This window comes from Hyalella azteca, unplaced genomic scaffold, assembly GCF_000764305.2.
Source record: "Hyalella azteca isolate HAZT.00-mixed unplaced genomic scaffold, Hazt_2.0.2 contig10482, whole genome shotgun sequence".
NCBI classification, from domain to species: domain Eukaryota; kingdom Metazoa; phylum Arthropoda; class Malacostraca; order Amphipoda; family Hyalellidae; genus Hyalella; species Hyalella azteca.
Genome location: NW_025940522.1, coordinates 41,509 through 53,945, shown reverse-complemented (window position 1 = coordinate 53,945; position 12,437 = coordinate 41,509). Strand labels below are relative to the sequence as shown.

The following is a 12,437-nucleotide window of genomic DNA, read 5'->3' as shown; positions in this document are numbered from 1 at the left end:
ATATGACAAAATTACTAATAATTTTCACTTTAAAAATTTTCGATGTATAAATACTCTTTATGATTGGAGTCTATACAACGTAATACCATTACACAGTCCTTGCAGTAGGTACCATGATCATGAACCCAGAATCAACATCGAAATAGAAGAAAAAACATAGAAATCTTTCCCACGGGCTGCTAAAATCAATCAAAAGGGCGTGCACGTTGGACCAACTTTGTGCTGTTTGATTAGCTTTTATTTTTCATTGATTATGTTTAAATCGATGAGGTTTATTACAAATCAAGACCCTTGAACACTGAAAACATCGTTTTCTCACTTAGTCATTATAAGATATTTATTGAAAACATTGGTCTTTCCCTGCTTGATAATTAATATCGATTGGGGCCTCCAGCATGACTTTTAGACTCGACAAAAATCCCATAAATCTTGTATTCGCCTTGCCATTTTTTGTATAACATTAATCATATTAGGTTATAAATATAGTGTGTATTACCTTCTAAATTCTAAAATGTCATATTATAGACCGAAAATCAATACCATATTAATTATTTATTTCAATCATGATTTCGATTAAATGTATAAGAAATGTATACATGAATCAATTCCAAAATACTTTTTGATTACAATCTTCTACAAAAAAAAAACAAAGTTATGTCAGAGCTTTTAGGAGTTGAAGTTTAGCTCCTAAACTACAGATAAATTTCTCAATTGGCCTAACATTCTGGCCACTTGTACACGCTTATTAGCCGATGAAACTAGCGGCGTCAACCTATGACCGTAAAAACGCGTGAATCATGATCAACTGGCCTTGCATTCACGCCTAAGCAACGTCGATAAACATTGCAAATCTGAGGACAACCACCTTTTAAAATATGTAGAAATACGAGTATAAATCGCTAATAATTTCCTGGTACATTTTCAGCTGAGCATGTCTCCTGTCAAAATGTGTTTTGCCGATGAATGATATAGGAGAAGTTGGATACATTCTTCAACTCTTTCATCTTTTTCCCTACTCCGTCAGTTGGAGTTCATTTTCAGACGTTTGCTTTTGTTGCCGTTCGGATGTCAATACAGAGTACTTGATTTCCTTAATGTCTTCCTCCAATTTCGTCACTTGAACTATCTTCGCCTCCATTTTCGTCAGTTGAACTATCTTCGCCTCCATTTTCGTCAGTTGATGAGCTATCTTCGTCAGCTGGAGACCCTGTGCTGAAGCTTCCCTTTCCTGCTCAAGGAACATTTCTGAACTATCATAAGACGATCGCCAGTTCATCTCGTAAATTTTAAGTGAACAAGCATATTTTCTGCGCAATGTCGGCACGCATTCATCGATAAGCAGGTGGGTGCGAAGTAGCGCTATCGCTCGATTTACTTGCTCCTTTTTCCTTAGTTCATCGATCTTCTTTGTGACGCCTCCAGATACACAATTCAGTACGATTCCTATGATGCAGAGAATGAAGACAACTAACAACATGTTTGACAGGTGTGGGTACGACGATCCTTTGGTGTTATTGTAAGCAAAAGTATCATCGTAATCGAATTCGCCGAGCATCAGCGTGATGGTCTTTACATAAGAGTAAGGTATATAACCCAAAGTCGTGTTATCCAAAAAGATAAAATGAAAAGACACGGCAAATGCGAGCAAAAAGAGGAAAAGGGGCAGAAGAAGCAGCATGAAGCGAAATAATGGCATGGTATCAATGGGTATAAGTCCCGAGAACCGAGGAATCTTGTTCAGAGTTGCCACAACGTGAACACACACCAGCAGCACTGCCAGCACTTCCAGCTGCCACACGATGGTCTGAAAAGTCATGTATAATTTTAATTTAAGTCAAGTCTTAAGTCGAGTGTACTGAGTCTCTCTTAAAAGTGTTTGGTTTTTATCGAAGCTGTAAAAATTAATTGTAAAATTGAATATCTCTCTCATGTATAACTGGGATCCTCGTGCAGTGAAGAAACACAAACTCCCCTCCAAGGCACTGATCTTCTGTTATGCAGATACAATTGCTGGTGAACTGAAATGTGAACTAATTTTTTTTTTCGTTTAATATGGTTAATGTCCGATCCTAATTTTATACATTAAATTGATTTAGAGACCATCTGGTCAATACAGCTCATGTAGGAGAACATTGGGGAATTGATTCGTATATCTACATTTTACAGGAGGAACGAAATTACATTTCGTGCGTCAAGAATTGGTTCATTCTTTAATATAACTATTGAACAATTATCTCCCAGCGGTTATTGTATGCTGCATTGCTGCAAATATCAAAAATGTTATAAAGCCATTACTGACAGAATAAGCACTGCGATATAGTCAAGATTTATTATTATAAATTTGAACTACCCTTATATTCTATGTTTAAACTGGTCTACACGCCTGTCTAGCGTCCTCCGTTGCAGGTGTGTCGTCGACGCTTAAAGACGGACATTTTTCGTCTTGAATTCTGAGCATATTTGTTTTTATCCGTTTTTATTCTCTCTCGTGTCACATTGTTTCGCTCATCAACGAAAAACTTATTCAGTATGCAACGTGACCTCGAAGCTCTTTCGTACCAGTGCCAGACATCACCATAATCTGATCATTCGATAAATCGTTAATTATAATAGACAATATCACAAACCTGTCGGCAGCCCAGGAAAAAGTCACATGGACTCAGCGCCAGCAAGAGGAGCCCCAGCGCCACAAGACGCAGCAGACGCCCGACTCCGTGAACGTCCTCAGTTGATGCGCTTGTGGTGCCACAATGACGCAAAGAAAAGAGCGAGGAAAAACACTTCGGAAATGCCACACTAGAGACCTGTTGAAACATATATTTATAAAACATTGTCAAGAAAAATAATATGCGTTTAAAAATTACTTTTTAAAGACCACACTTCCAAAGAATACAGTGTCTCCTATGTTACACATCTACAATGAATTTCTAATTTTATTTCCATATATTAATGAAAATTAATTTTTAATTTATTTTTAATATTAATATATGAAAAAAATTAAAAATTATTTATTATGTCAATTGATTCATGCCTTGTCTTCAACTTTGCACAAGTGTGCAAAATTTCAGATTGATTGGACAGGTAGAAGTGTGTTGAATATCGATTATAAGATTTGTAGAAGAAAAAATTATTTTTTCAATTTTTCAAATTACCAAAAATTTATTTTTTAATTTTAAAATTATATATTCTGTTAATTGATTCATGCATTGTCTTCAACTTTACGCAAGTGTGCCAAATTTTGGATCAATTGGACAGGTAGAAGCGTGTTAAATATTGATTATAAAATTTGTAGCAGACAGACAAACAAACAAACAGACAAGAAGTGAAGTTAAAGGGAAGTGTTGTAAAAAATAAGACCAGGTTTCCAAGATCAGATATGAAAATAAATTATAGGATTAAGATCTGAACAGGTACATATATTTGTAAAGATCACGAATGAAGTTTTGATAAGAAGTTAATGGTTGAATTTAGGTATGTCTTAACCGGGGCACCGCATGACCGGGCAGGTGATGATCTCGTTGTGGGCAACGGAGCATCCCTCATCGTGGTCTTATAAACCTTACAACGAGACCCTCCCTCGCGCGGCACAGGAATCTTGCACCAGCATCGTCATGCGATGCCCCGACGCTGCAATGCGCGATGGTTGAGGCCCTCATTAACAAGAGCGAGTCACCAACTATCATGCTGCCAACCATAGGCTTCGTCAGGACGTGAAATTATTTTCCGAGTAATTTAAAATTTTGATTCTCGAATTGGATCCACAGTACTCATTATTTGTACTTATTTCATCTTAAAATTTCAATTATAGGTGTTGCAAAACTTTCCATTTACTTGATAGTGAATATTATACTGTACAAACGTTGTACTATCATAATAAAATATCCCTTGTAAGCATTTGCATTTTCAAATACTATCAAAAGTTTCAAATACCAAATTAGGGAAAACACTAAGAAAATTATTATTAAGAAAGGCTCCCAGGTCTTCAAATAAGCAGGAATTCATCGAACTGTAAAGTTAAAATTACATAATGTAAGCATGAACTATAACATGAGCCTGCACATATCTGTTATTGCTATTTTTCATCAATTTTTAGCACATTTGTATCATTTATGGAAAAAAGGCGCTATTGTGCTCGTCATGTCCGTCTGTGATTTCATGGACGGACGAGAAAATGCGCTCTCTGTCACTCACTGCAGTGAGTACCGATCTAATTAATTTTATTAGTACTTTATAGTTCACACATCCTAACCTCTTAAATTTTTAGCTTTTTATTATTCAATGTTAGGGTTGATGATATAATCCCGAGTCGTAATTACAAAAGGTTCTTGCTTTGGATTATCACAGAAGCAATAGAAGTTTGCATTTTATGCACCATATGAATAAAAAATTGCAAGAGATACGTATATTGTAAAATAACATCTTGAAATATTTCAAGTACGAATTCATATATTGTAAAATTGTAAGAACTGCTCAAATATTACAGAACTCATATTCTTTTGAAATGCAAAATGAAATATTTTAAAATAATTCCAATATAAAGGTAAAATTTATCAATTAGCCTGGCGTTGACCAATAAGACTGGTTAGGCCTGTCGTCGATTTTTGTACTTTTCGTAACGGTTCACAGATCTAAAACTAGCCTTTTGACCAGAACTCTTCAACTGACAGTGGTTTGAAGTAGTTACTGGACTTTTATTTGTTCCGTTGGGTACTAGGGAACTGAAGACTGAACATATGCTTCTGCATAGCCTTGTCTAGTTCATTCTTGAACGTGTTTTACTCGGAGAGTTAACAATATCATCGCGGGAGGCTGTTCCACATGCCGGTGACTCGAAGCAAGATGAAGTGTTGTCGCTTGGATGAGTTGAACAGCATTTTTTTAGCTTATAGACGTAGCCTCTAGTGCTGGTTCTTGTTTCAGATTCTAGTAATCTGAATCTGGTTCAGTCCGGGCAGGGTGGCCCAGTGGTTACAGTTAAGAGTACCAAAATTGGAGCAGAGAGGTGCGGGTTCGATCCCAGCTCTGTGCGCCAGTTTCTGGTCAGAATCGGCGAGGAGGCCGGGCGGTTAAGCAGAGCAGAATTGTAGCAGTGAGTTGCGAGTTCGAGACCGCAAAATGCTGTGAATGTTCTGCGATGTTAAGAATCGGCGAAAGGCCTGCGGCCTACTAAACGCTGAAACCGCTATTATTTATTATTATAGTAATCCTTCTGGGACCTTGTACAAACCATGAGTATATGTACTTGTATACTTCAATGAGGTCACCACGCAGCCGACGATAACGGAGACTGGGAAGCTTCATAATCTTCAATCTTTCTTCATAAGACTTGCCTTTTAAGCCTGGAATTATCCTTGTTGCACGTCTTTAAATACTCCATTAAATTTTTGTCCTTTTCAAGTCTCGGTGACCGCACGGCGTTTCCAAACTCTAGGTTTGGGCTCACGACAGCAATAAACAACCGCGTCATCGCTTCTGCATCAAAAAACTTGAAGGAGCGCCTGATCAACCCAAGCAGTTTATTAGATTTGTTTCCTTGCGTTTCAATATGCTTAGAAAATTTCGGATCCTTGTCGACATAAACTCCCAGATCTTTTCCCTACTGTCGACTTTTCAATCAAACCTCTCTTGTTGCAATCATATCTTCTCCTTCTCATGCTGTATATTAGCTTTCCATTGTTCCTGCAAAGTGAAGTACTTAACCCTAGTGAGCTTTTTGTTGCGGTGCTACTAGGAAAGCGTGGATGAGAACAAGAGGATTGTGTAGGGGTGATCTGAAAGAAGATAGTGAAATGGGAAGGTCAGTAGGAGATGGAAAAGACGCACTGCGCATGATTTTGGGTGTTGTAGATGAATGGGGTCTATTTGGGGTTGGGAGGGAGGGGGAACACGTTAGGGCTTTGTGGGCTGGGAGTTAGTGGAGGAACCCGTCAGGGCTTTGGATGTTTTAAGCGGGTAGGTGATGAGAAGGTGGGGGTTCTTTATTCACATTACTTACACTTTGAGCACTGTTAAACAAAAATAAAAATGATGTGTGCTCGTGCTCATCATATCATCTATGGGATGATATGATGACGATGACGGTGATAACGACGGTGATGATGATACTGAGGATTGTGAGTCGCTCAAGACTCAGAGGGTAGATTTTGTAAGGTATTGCTGGATTTTCGGTAGCTCGTCGGTCTCGTCTTTAGTGTGGGCCACTCTCTGTGAGTTGCGTCAGTCCGTTAGCGTGGTTGTGTATTGGATGAGGTGGGTTTTTATGGGATCAGCCTCACCCAGACGCGATGGAAGCAACTGCCGTCCGGGTGTGGGATGGTCGCTGTGTAGTTAACGGTACAGGGGTGGAGGTGGGGGACCTAGCGCGTGTAATAGGACCTTCTTAATAACCGGTGCTGTCTTGCTATGGCGTCCGGGGGGAACGTGAGTTAATTGAAGGGTTTGGGATCATATGTTTTGATTACGGAACAAGTTTTGCGTGCTTGCTGGAGGACTGCATTTATTTTAGGCATGTCGCATTGTTCGTGTAGTGTTTGGGATGATATGAAGTTGGACCAGTGTGTGTTTGGGATAAATCAGAGGGCTTTGTTTTGTACTGTCTGCATTTAGGATATGGATGATTTTGATTGGGTGTGTAACGGTATCGGGGGGGGGAGGGGTAAATGAGGGATGGTGGCAGGTGGTAAAATTATATTTGGTGGCAGGTGGTAAAATCAGTGTATTTTGTGTAGATTGGTGAGGGCCATTGCTTTTCTTTTCGCTATTTTTGCGCCGAAGCCGTGTGTAGTGAAGGGTAAACCTAAAACTGTTCCTTTTCTCGTGTATGGATAGTGGGTGTTGTCAATGAAGATGTCTATTTCTTCCAATGATGGGTATGATTTTAAACTTATTTGTGTTTTTCCTTATGAGCCATCTGTTGTACGGCGTTTAATGTTTGTTTTGCATCGTGGTTGTGTGGGCAATGTCCTGTAGTTATTTGTGTTGTGTCATCTGCTAAGGCTATGGAACTTAGCTGGTAGTGGTGGTGAGAGGTCGTGGGTGTAGGAGCTGTATAGTACGAAGGAGAGACAAGCCCCTTGAGGTACACCTGTATGAAGTTGTAGCGGGGGACCTACGTGACTACCTATTCTTATGGATGCTGTTCTGTGCAGTCTGAGGTAGTGGTAGTCTAACAGTGTTTTGATGATGGACGGGTGGAGGTTAAGTTGAATAATCTTGTATTGGAGTTCGGTGTGCCGAACCTTGTCAAAGGCTTTGGAAACATCGCGGACCACTATGTCAGAGGCGTGTCTTTGTGTTGTATTGTTGTAGCGGATCTCGCTACATAAAACTAAAATTATGTATATCATATCCCGCTACCTAGAACTAACTTAACTAAGTTTATGTTCATATTAATAATTACAATGTACATTAAAATCATATGCATATTAAATAACATTAAATAATTATAAATCATCACGAGTATAGTTCGGAGCAGCTCAGTCGTAAAAGTGCCTCCTGACATCGAACAGACAAAATTTCGCGTATGCTCTCTAACTTAGAAACTCTGCCCTTAGAATAGCTCTTATTTACTGTGTTAAGCGTAAGAATAAAGTCACGTCATAGACATTGCAAGTTTTTAGTAATCAAATATTCATTATAACGTAGCTCACGTGACATATAGCTCACTTGTGGAATGTGTTGTAAATTGTGTATTAACGTTGCCATATTTCGCAGTGTCCCCAACATCGGCTCACATCTGGTCCCTGCAACGTGCAAACTCGTGCAAGCTCCCATCTCTGTCGGCTTCTCAGCCAGCATCTTGCCGCCCTGCACGCCACTGCATACCGAATTCTCCTCACGTGCATCTAGTGAATTCTCCTCACGTGCATCTAGTGAATTCTCCTCACGTGCATCTTGTGAATTCTCCTCACATGCATATAGTTAATTCTCCTCACGTGCTTTTAGTGAATTCTTCTCACGTGCATTTGGTGAATTTTCCTCACGTACATTCAGTGAATATTACCCACGTGCAATTAGTGACACTAAAGCGAGCTTACGGCGCTATCTCCGCATCCACGAGTGAACAACGTCTCCACGAAGACTCGCTACGCAACCACGGTGGCACGTCGACCTGCACCTCTGGCCTGGCCTACCAATTCCTCCTGGATCATCACATCGAGCAGGTCACGTGAGCTAAACGAATAAATTCACTATCAATCTATTGTGTGCTCATTATCCCGATCAGTAAGTATAATCTATTCTTGATTATTTTGTCTAGAAGCTTCCCGTGGATGTCTAGTAGTGAGATGGGTCTGTAATTTTGTACTTGGTGTTGTAAGTGCTGGGTTTGGGGAGGAAGATCATGATAGTGTATTTTAGCGCATTTTAGCGAAATAACCAGCGGAAATGGCATGATTGAATATGTGTAGTAGATAGTGGAGCATGTTTTTGGGTAGGTGTTTGAGTTGGAGGGTTGTGATGCCTGTGGGACCTGGTGCTTTCTGTTTGAATGTTTTTAACGTGCATTTTAATTCTCTTATGGTGATAGGTGGGAAGTCTGCAGGGTGGGATCGGGAAAGGTCGTTGTGATTATTTGGGTGAATTAGGTGTATGTTGTTGCTGACTTGGTCTTGCACGGTGTGGATGAGTTCTATGTCAAAGTCTTCATTGTCTGTGTCATCATGAGTGAATATGTCCTGCCAGTGATTGCGGAAGATGGGTTCTTTTTGTTCGGGTGTGTCATGTTGTATGTTGTTGTGTTTGAGGTATGGAACAGCTTATTTGGTATTGGAGCCTATCATGCGTGTTAGGGATGACCAGAACTTTTTGGGATTTGTTTGTGTTTCTAATGTGTTAATGAGGTCCTGCCATGTCTGTGTTTGAGGTGTCTGTATGCTGTGTGTAGTTGATGACGTAGGGTGATGAGTTGTCTGTTGAGCGCTTAGCGATGGACCGTGGGTGTGAATGTATTGGTGAGTGGCTTGGCGTTGAATTTGAATGAGTAATGTTTCGTGGGTGGGTTTGATGCCGGGAATGAAGTGGTGTGTTATGTTAGGGATTGAGGTATCAGTGGCGTTCTCTATGTGTTTTGCCCAGTTATATACGTACATGTCTATTTCTTTCAGTGTAGGATCAGGATGTGTGGGTACAATGTGTTGTGATAATGTTTATTTGTATCGTGTCCAGTTTGCTCCATGGAAGGATCTACGAGGACGGATGGGTATTTGAATGGGATTTGCAGATATGGTGACTATTATAAGAATGTGGTCTGATGGGGAAATGGGGGCGGGCTTTATGTGTACGTTGTGGAATGCTTTATTGTTGTGTAGGACTCTCTTACATTATGTTATGCTTTTGTGGGTGATGAGTGTTGGAAAGTGGGGTCCTATGTCAGTACATTTGCGTTGGGATATTAGTGACTGTAATTGTCTTCCCATTTGGTTGGAGGAGCTGTCTCCTAATGTTGTGTGTCTTGCGTTTATGTCTGCTAGAAGGTAAACGGGATGGGGCCTATTCAAAAGTGCGTGGAAATCAATTTAGTTGATATAGTCTATGCAGAGTGGGAGATATGTAGTTGCTATCGTGATGAGTTCTTGTTGGGTATCTATTGTGATTGAGAGCATGTCGGTATGGAAGTTTTCGCGTAGTTTGTATGGGATATGGCGTTTTACTGCTGTGGCAGCACCGGAGTGAATTGTGTTATCTGTGTTGCAGCTATGGACATTGTAATTGAATATTTTTAGTGGAATGTTAGTGTCTGTGATGGCGTGATCATTAATAAGTATTATGTTTGGTCTATGTGGTTGTTAATGTTTGCAAGAGTGACTCTGCTGTTGGGCCAGTGACGGACGTTGCGTTGTATTATTTTTAGTGAAGGCGAGGGGTCATTGTGATGGGTGCTTGAATGTGGAGTGTGTTGTCTTTTCGGTGGTTGTTGTCTAGTGTTTGTCCATGTTGGCGAATGTGTCGTGAGGAAGGATATTTTTTAATGGTTGTTTGTATCTTCAGTCTGTCACGTTTCAGGTAGTCAAGTACTTTCGATGAGGCAGCGTCCTTCACCGAGAGCTTCAGTCCGTAGTTTTTCTTTCTTAGTTCGTCTGCAAACGAAACAAGGTTAGGTGAGTCTGTTGGAATTTATATACTGTGTCTCTTGAGCTCCTAAATAGTTTGATTGGGATCGGTTCGTTGCGTCCGGGTCCTGTGATGCATGGTTCTTTGTACTGTTCGTCGGTATTTTTCCATTTTCTATGATCACTGTATTCGTTATGGGTCATGGATTTCAGTGGTGAGGGTCTTTTTTTCGGTTGTCGTCGTCTTTTGGCTTTTGAGAAAGGTAGAGGGAGGACCGTCTCATGAGGTGGACCTACAATAAATTCCATTTGAAGGTTGGAGTCAGTTTCTGGATCCGGACTTCGGTTCAAGTCGGGATTCCATGTTTCTGGTTGGTTATAAAGTAGTTGAATATTTTGGCGGAGTCTCTGTCAGGAAAAGTAGCGTCAATGTCGTAGTTGGTCTTCAATGATTTGGCTAGTATGTAACCGAACCCCTCCTGACGGGAGAGGTGGGCGATATATGGGCGTCGAGAATAATTGCGGTCAGTTTGAGGGGTTGATTGAGAACCGAGAGGCTTCGAACAGGCTCGGCTCTTTCCTATGCGTTTCTTCACTCATTAGGATAGACTTTACTCCACTCGCAAATGAGATGGCGATATGGATTTTTCCATACTTACCCAGCTATTTATTTATGAGCGTCGACCAGTAACAAAAGATATGTAAACTTTGTATTAAAAGTTTTAATGAGAGTAAATTTCAAGAAAATTTGAATATTATTGTTCATCATGTCTGCGACTTTTTTACTTTTTCGAGATGTAAACGGGTTGTAATTTTTATTCCCCATTGAATGGTATACTCGGCATTCCTTGATCAGCCTCCATGTTGTAGATATTTTCTACTGAAAAATAGTTATGATCGAGTCTGCCGATACGCAGAGGGAAAATCCCGCATACTAGCTGCTCAAATGCAGTCGTTGTGGAAGGTATGAGTGGAAAGAGACGTCGTAAATTACTGAACTGTCAGTTCACGACGGGCGGCATGGTAAAGGCGAACTCAATGAGGGGCGAAGAATAATACGTGGCCAGTGGTCGGCCTAGTACAATTAGTACAATTAGTTCCATGAGGCCATTCCTCGGCCACCTGAAAGCGACAAGTTGCCGCGAAGAAGGGTCTGGCTAGGATATCATATTACAAAGAGTACAAGCTCGAGGGTAGCGACTGGCCGAGCTTTGGGCAGATCAACGATTTTACACGATGGTCGCGAAAACCTCGCTCTCAGGCTTTGCTGCATTTTGACTACAAGCCTTAAGTAGCGTCTTGTCTGTCAGTGTCAGGCTTTTGTGGAATGTTTGTTTGGTTAATTGCTTGTTTGGCTATGTCGAGGTACGTTTGGTTGTGTTTATGTTCAATATTTTCTTGCTCTGCTTGTTGTTTATTTTGCATGTTTTGCTTGCGGTATGGACAGTTGGCGGCTAGTGTGAGGTGGTCATAACATAACATATTGATCTCGGCGCTGAAGTGTAGGCCTGATGTGGCCTGTCGCCCATTTTTTTACTTTTGGTGCCTTCTTCACAGAAGATCTAATATCGTTTCATTTGACCGGAACTTTTCATGACTGACGATAGTTTCAAGTAGCTACTAGACTTCCACCGGGTTCGATATGGTGCTAGGCATTTCAAATCTTAACATATATTTTTCCAAAGCTAGTCTGTTCTTGAACGCGATCATACTTGGAGCGCCAACGATGTCATTGGGGAGGCTGTTCCACATGTCGGTGATTCGAAGCGAGAAGAAATTTTGTCGCGTGGAGAAGTTGCAGCGCAGTTTTTGTAGTTTATAGCCGTGGCCCCTGGTGTTGGTTCTTGTTTCAAATTCTAGTAATCCTTCGGGGACCTTGTATAAACCATGAGTATACGTGTATACTTCTTCAATGAGGTCCCCACGCAGACGTCGATAACTGAGGCTTGGAAGCTTCATAATCTTCAATCTTTCTTCATAGGACTTGCCCTTCAAGCCTGGAATTATCCTTGTTGCACGTCTTTGAACACTCTCTATTAAGTTTTTGTCCTTTTCAAGTTTTGGTGACCACACGACGTTTTTAAACTCTAGGTTCGGGCGCACGACAGCAACAAACAACTGCTTCATCGCTTCTGCATTTAGGAACTCGAATGAGCGTCTGATCAGTCCAAGTCGTTTATTGGCTTTATTAAATTGACCTTCAATATGCTTAGAAAATTTCAACTCATTGTCGACATTAACTCCTAAATCTTTTTCCATAGTCGACTTCGACATCATCACTCTGTCGTTGCAACCGTGTCTTCTCATACTGTAATCTTGCTGTTCATTATTCTTGCCAAGGTGGATTACTTTACATTTGTCAGCGTTAAAACGCAGCTGCCACTTATC

At 40.6% G+C, this 12,437-nt stretch overlaps 1 protein-coding gene across 2 annotated transcripts in view; it reads right to left on the bottom strand.

Moving 5' to 3' along the window:
• Nucleotides 1-12,437, bottom strand: part of LOC108665308 — a 32,670-nt gene continuing 20,233 nt past the window's right edge. Inside the window, exons 9-11 of one of the 2 annotated variants that reach the window (XM_047882447.1) lie at nt 2,628-2,804; nt 1,157-1,804; nt 1-1,126 (exon numbers count right to left, since the gene is read on the bottom strand). In XM_047882447.1, coding sequence (XP_047738403.1) covers nt 1,013-1,126; nt 1,157-1,804; nt 2,628-2,804 — 939 coding nt within the window. In that variant the 3' untranslated portion in view covers nt 1-1,012. Of the gene's footprint in view, nt 1,805-2,627; nt 2,805-12,437 lie in introns of both variants that reach the window. The other variant, XM_047882446.1, reaches the window with a different exon arrangement.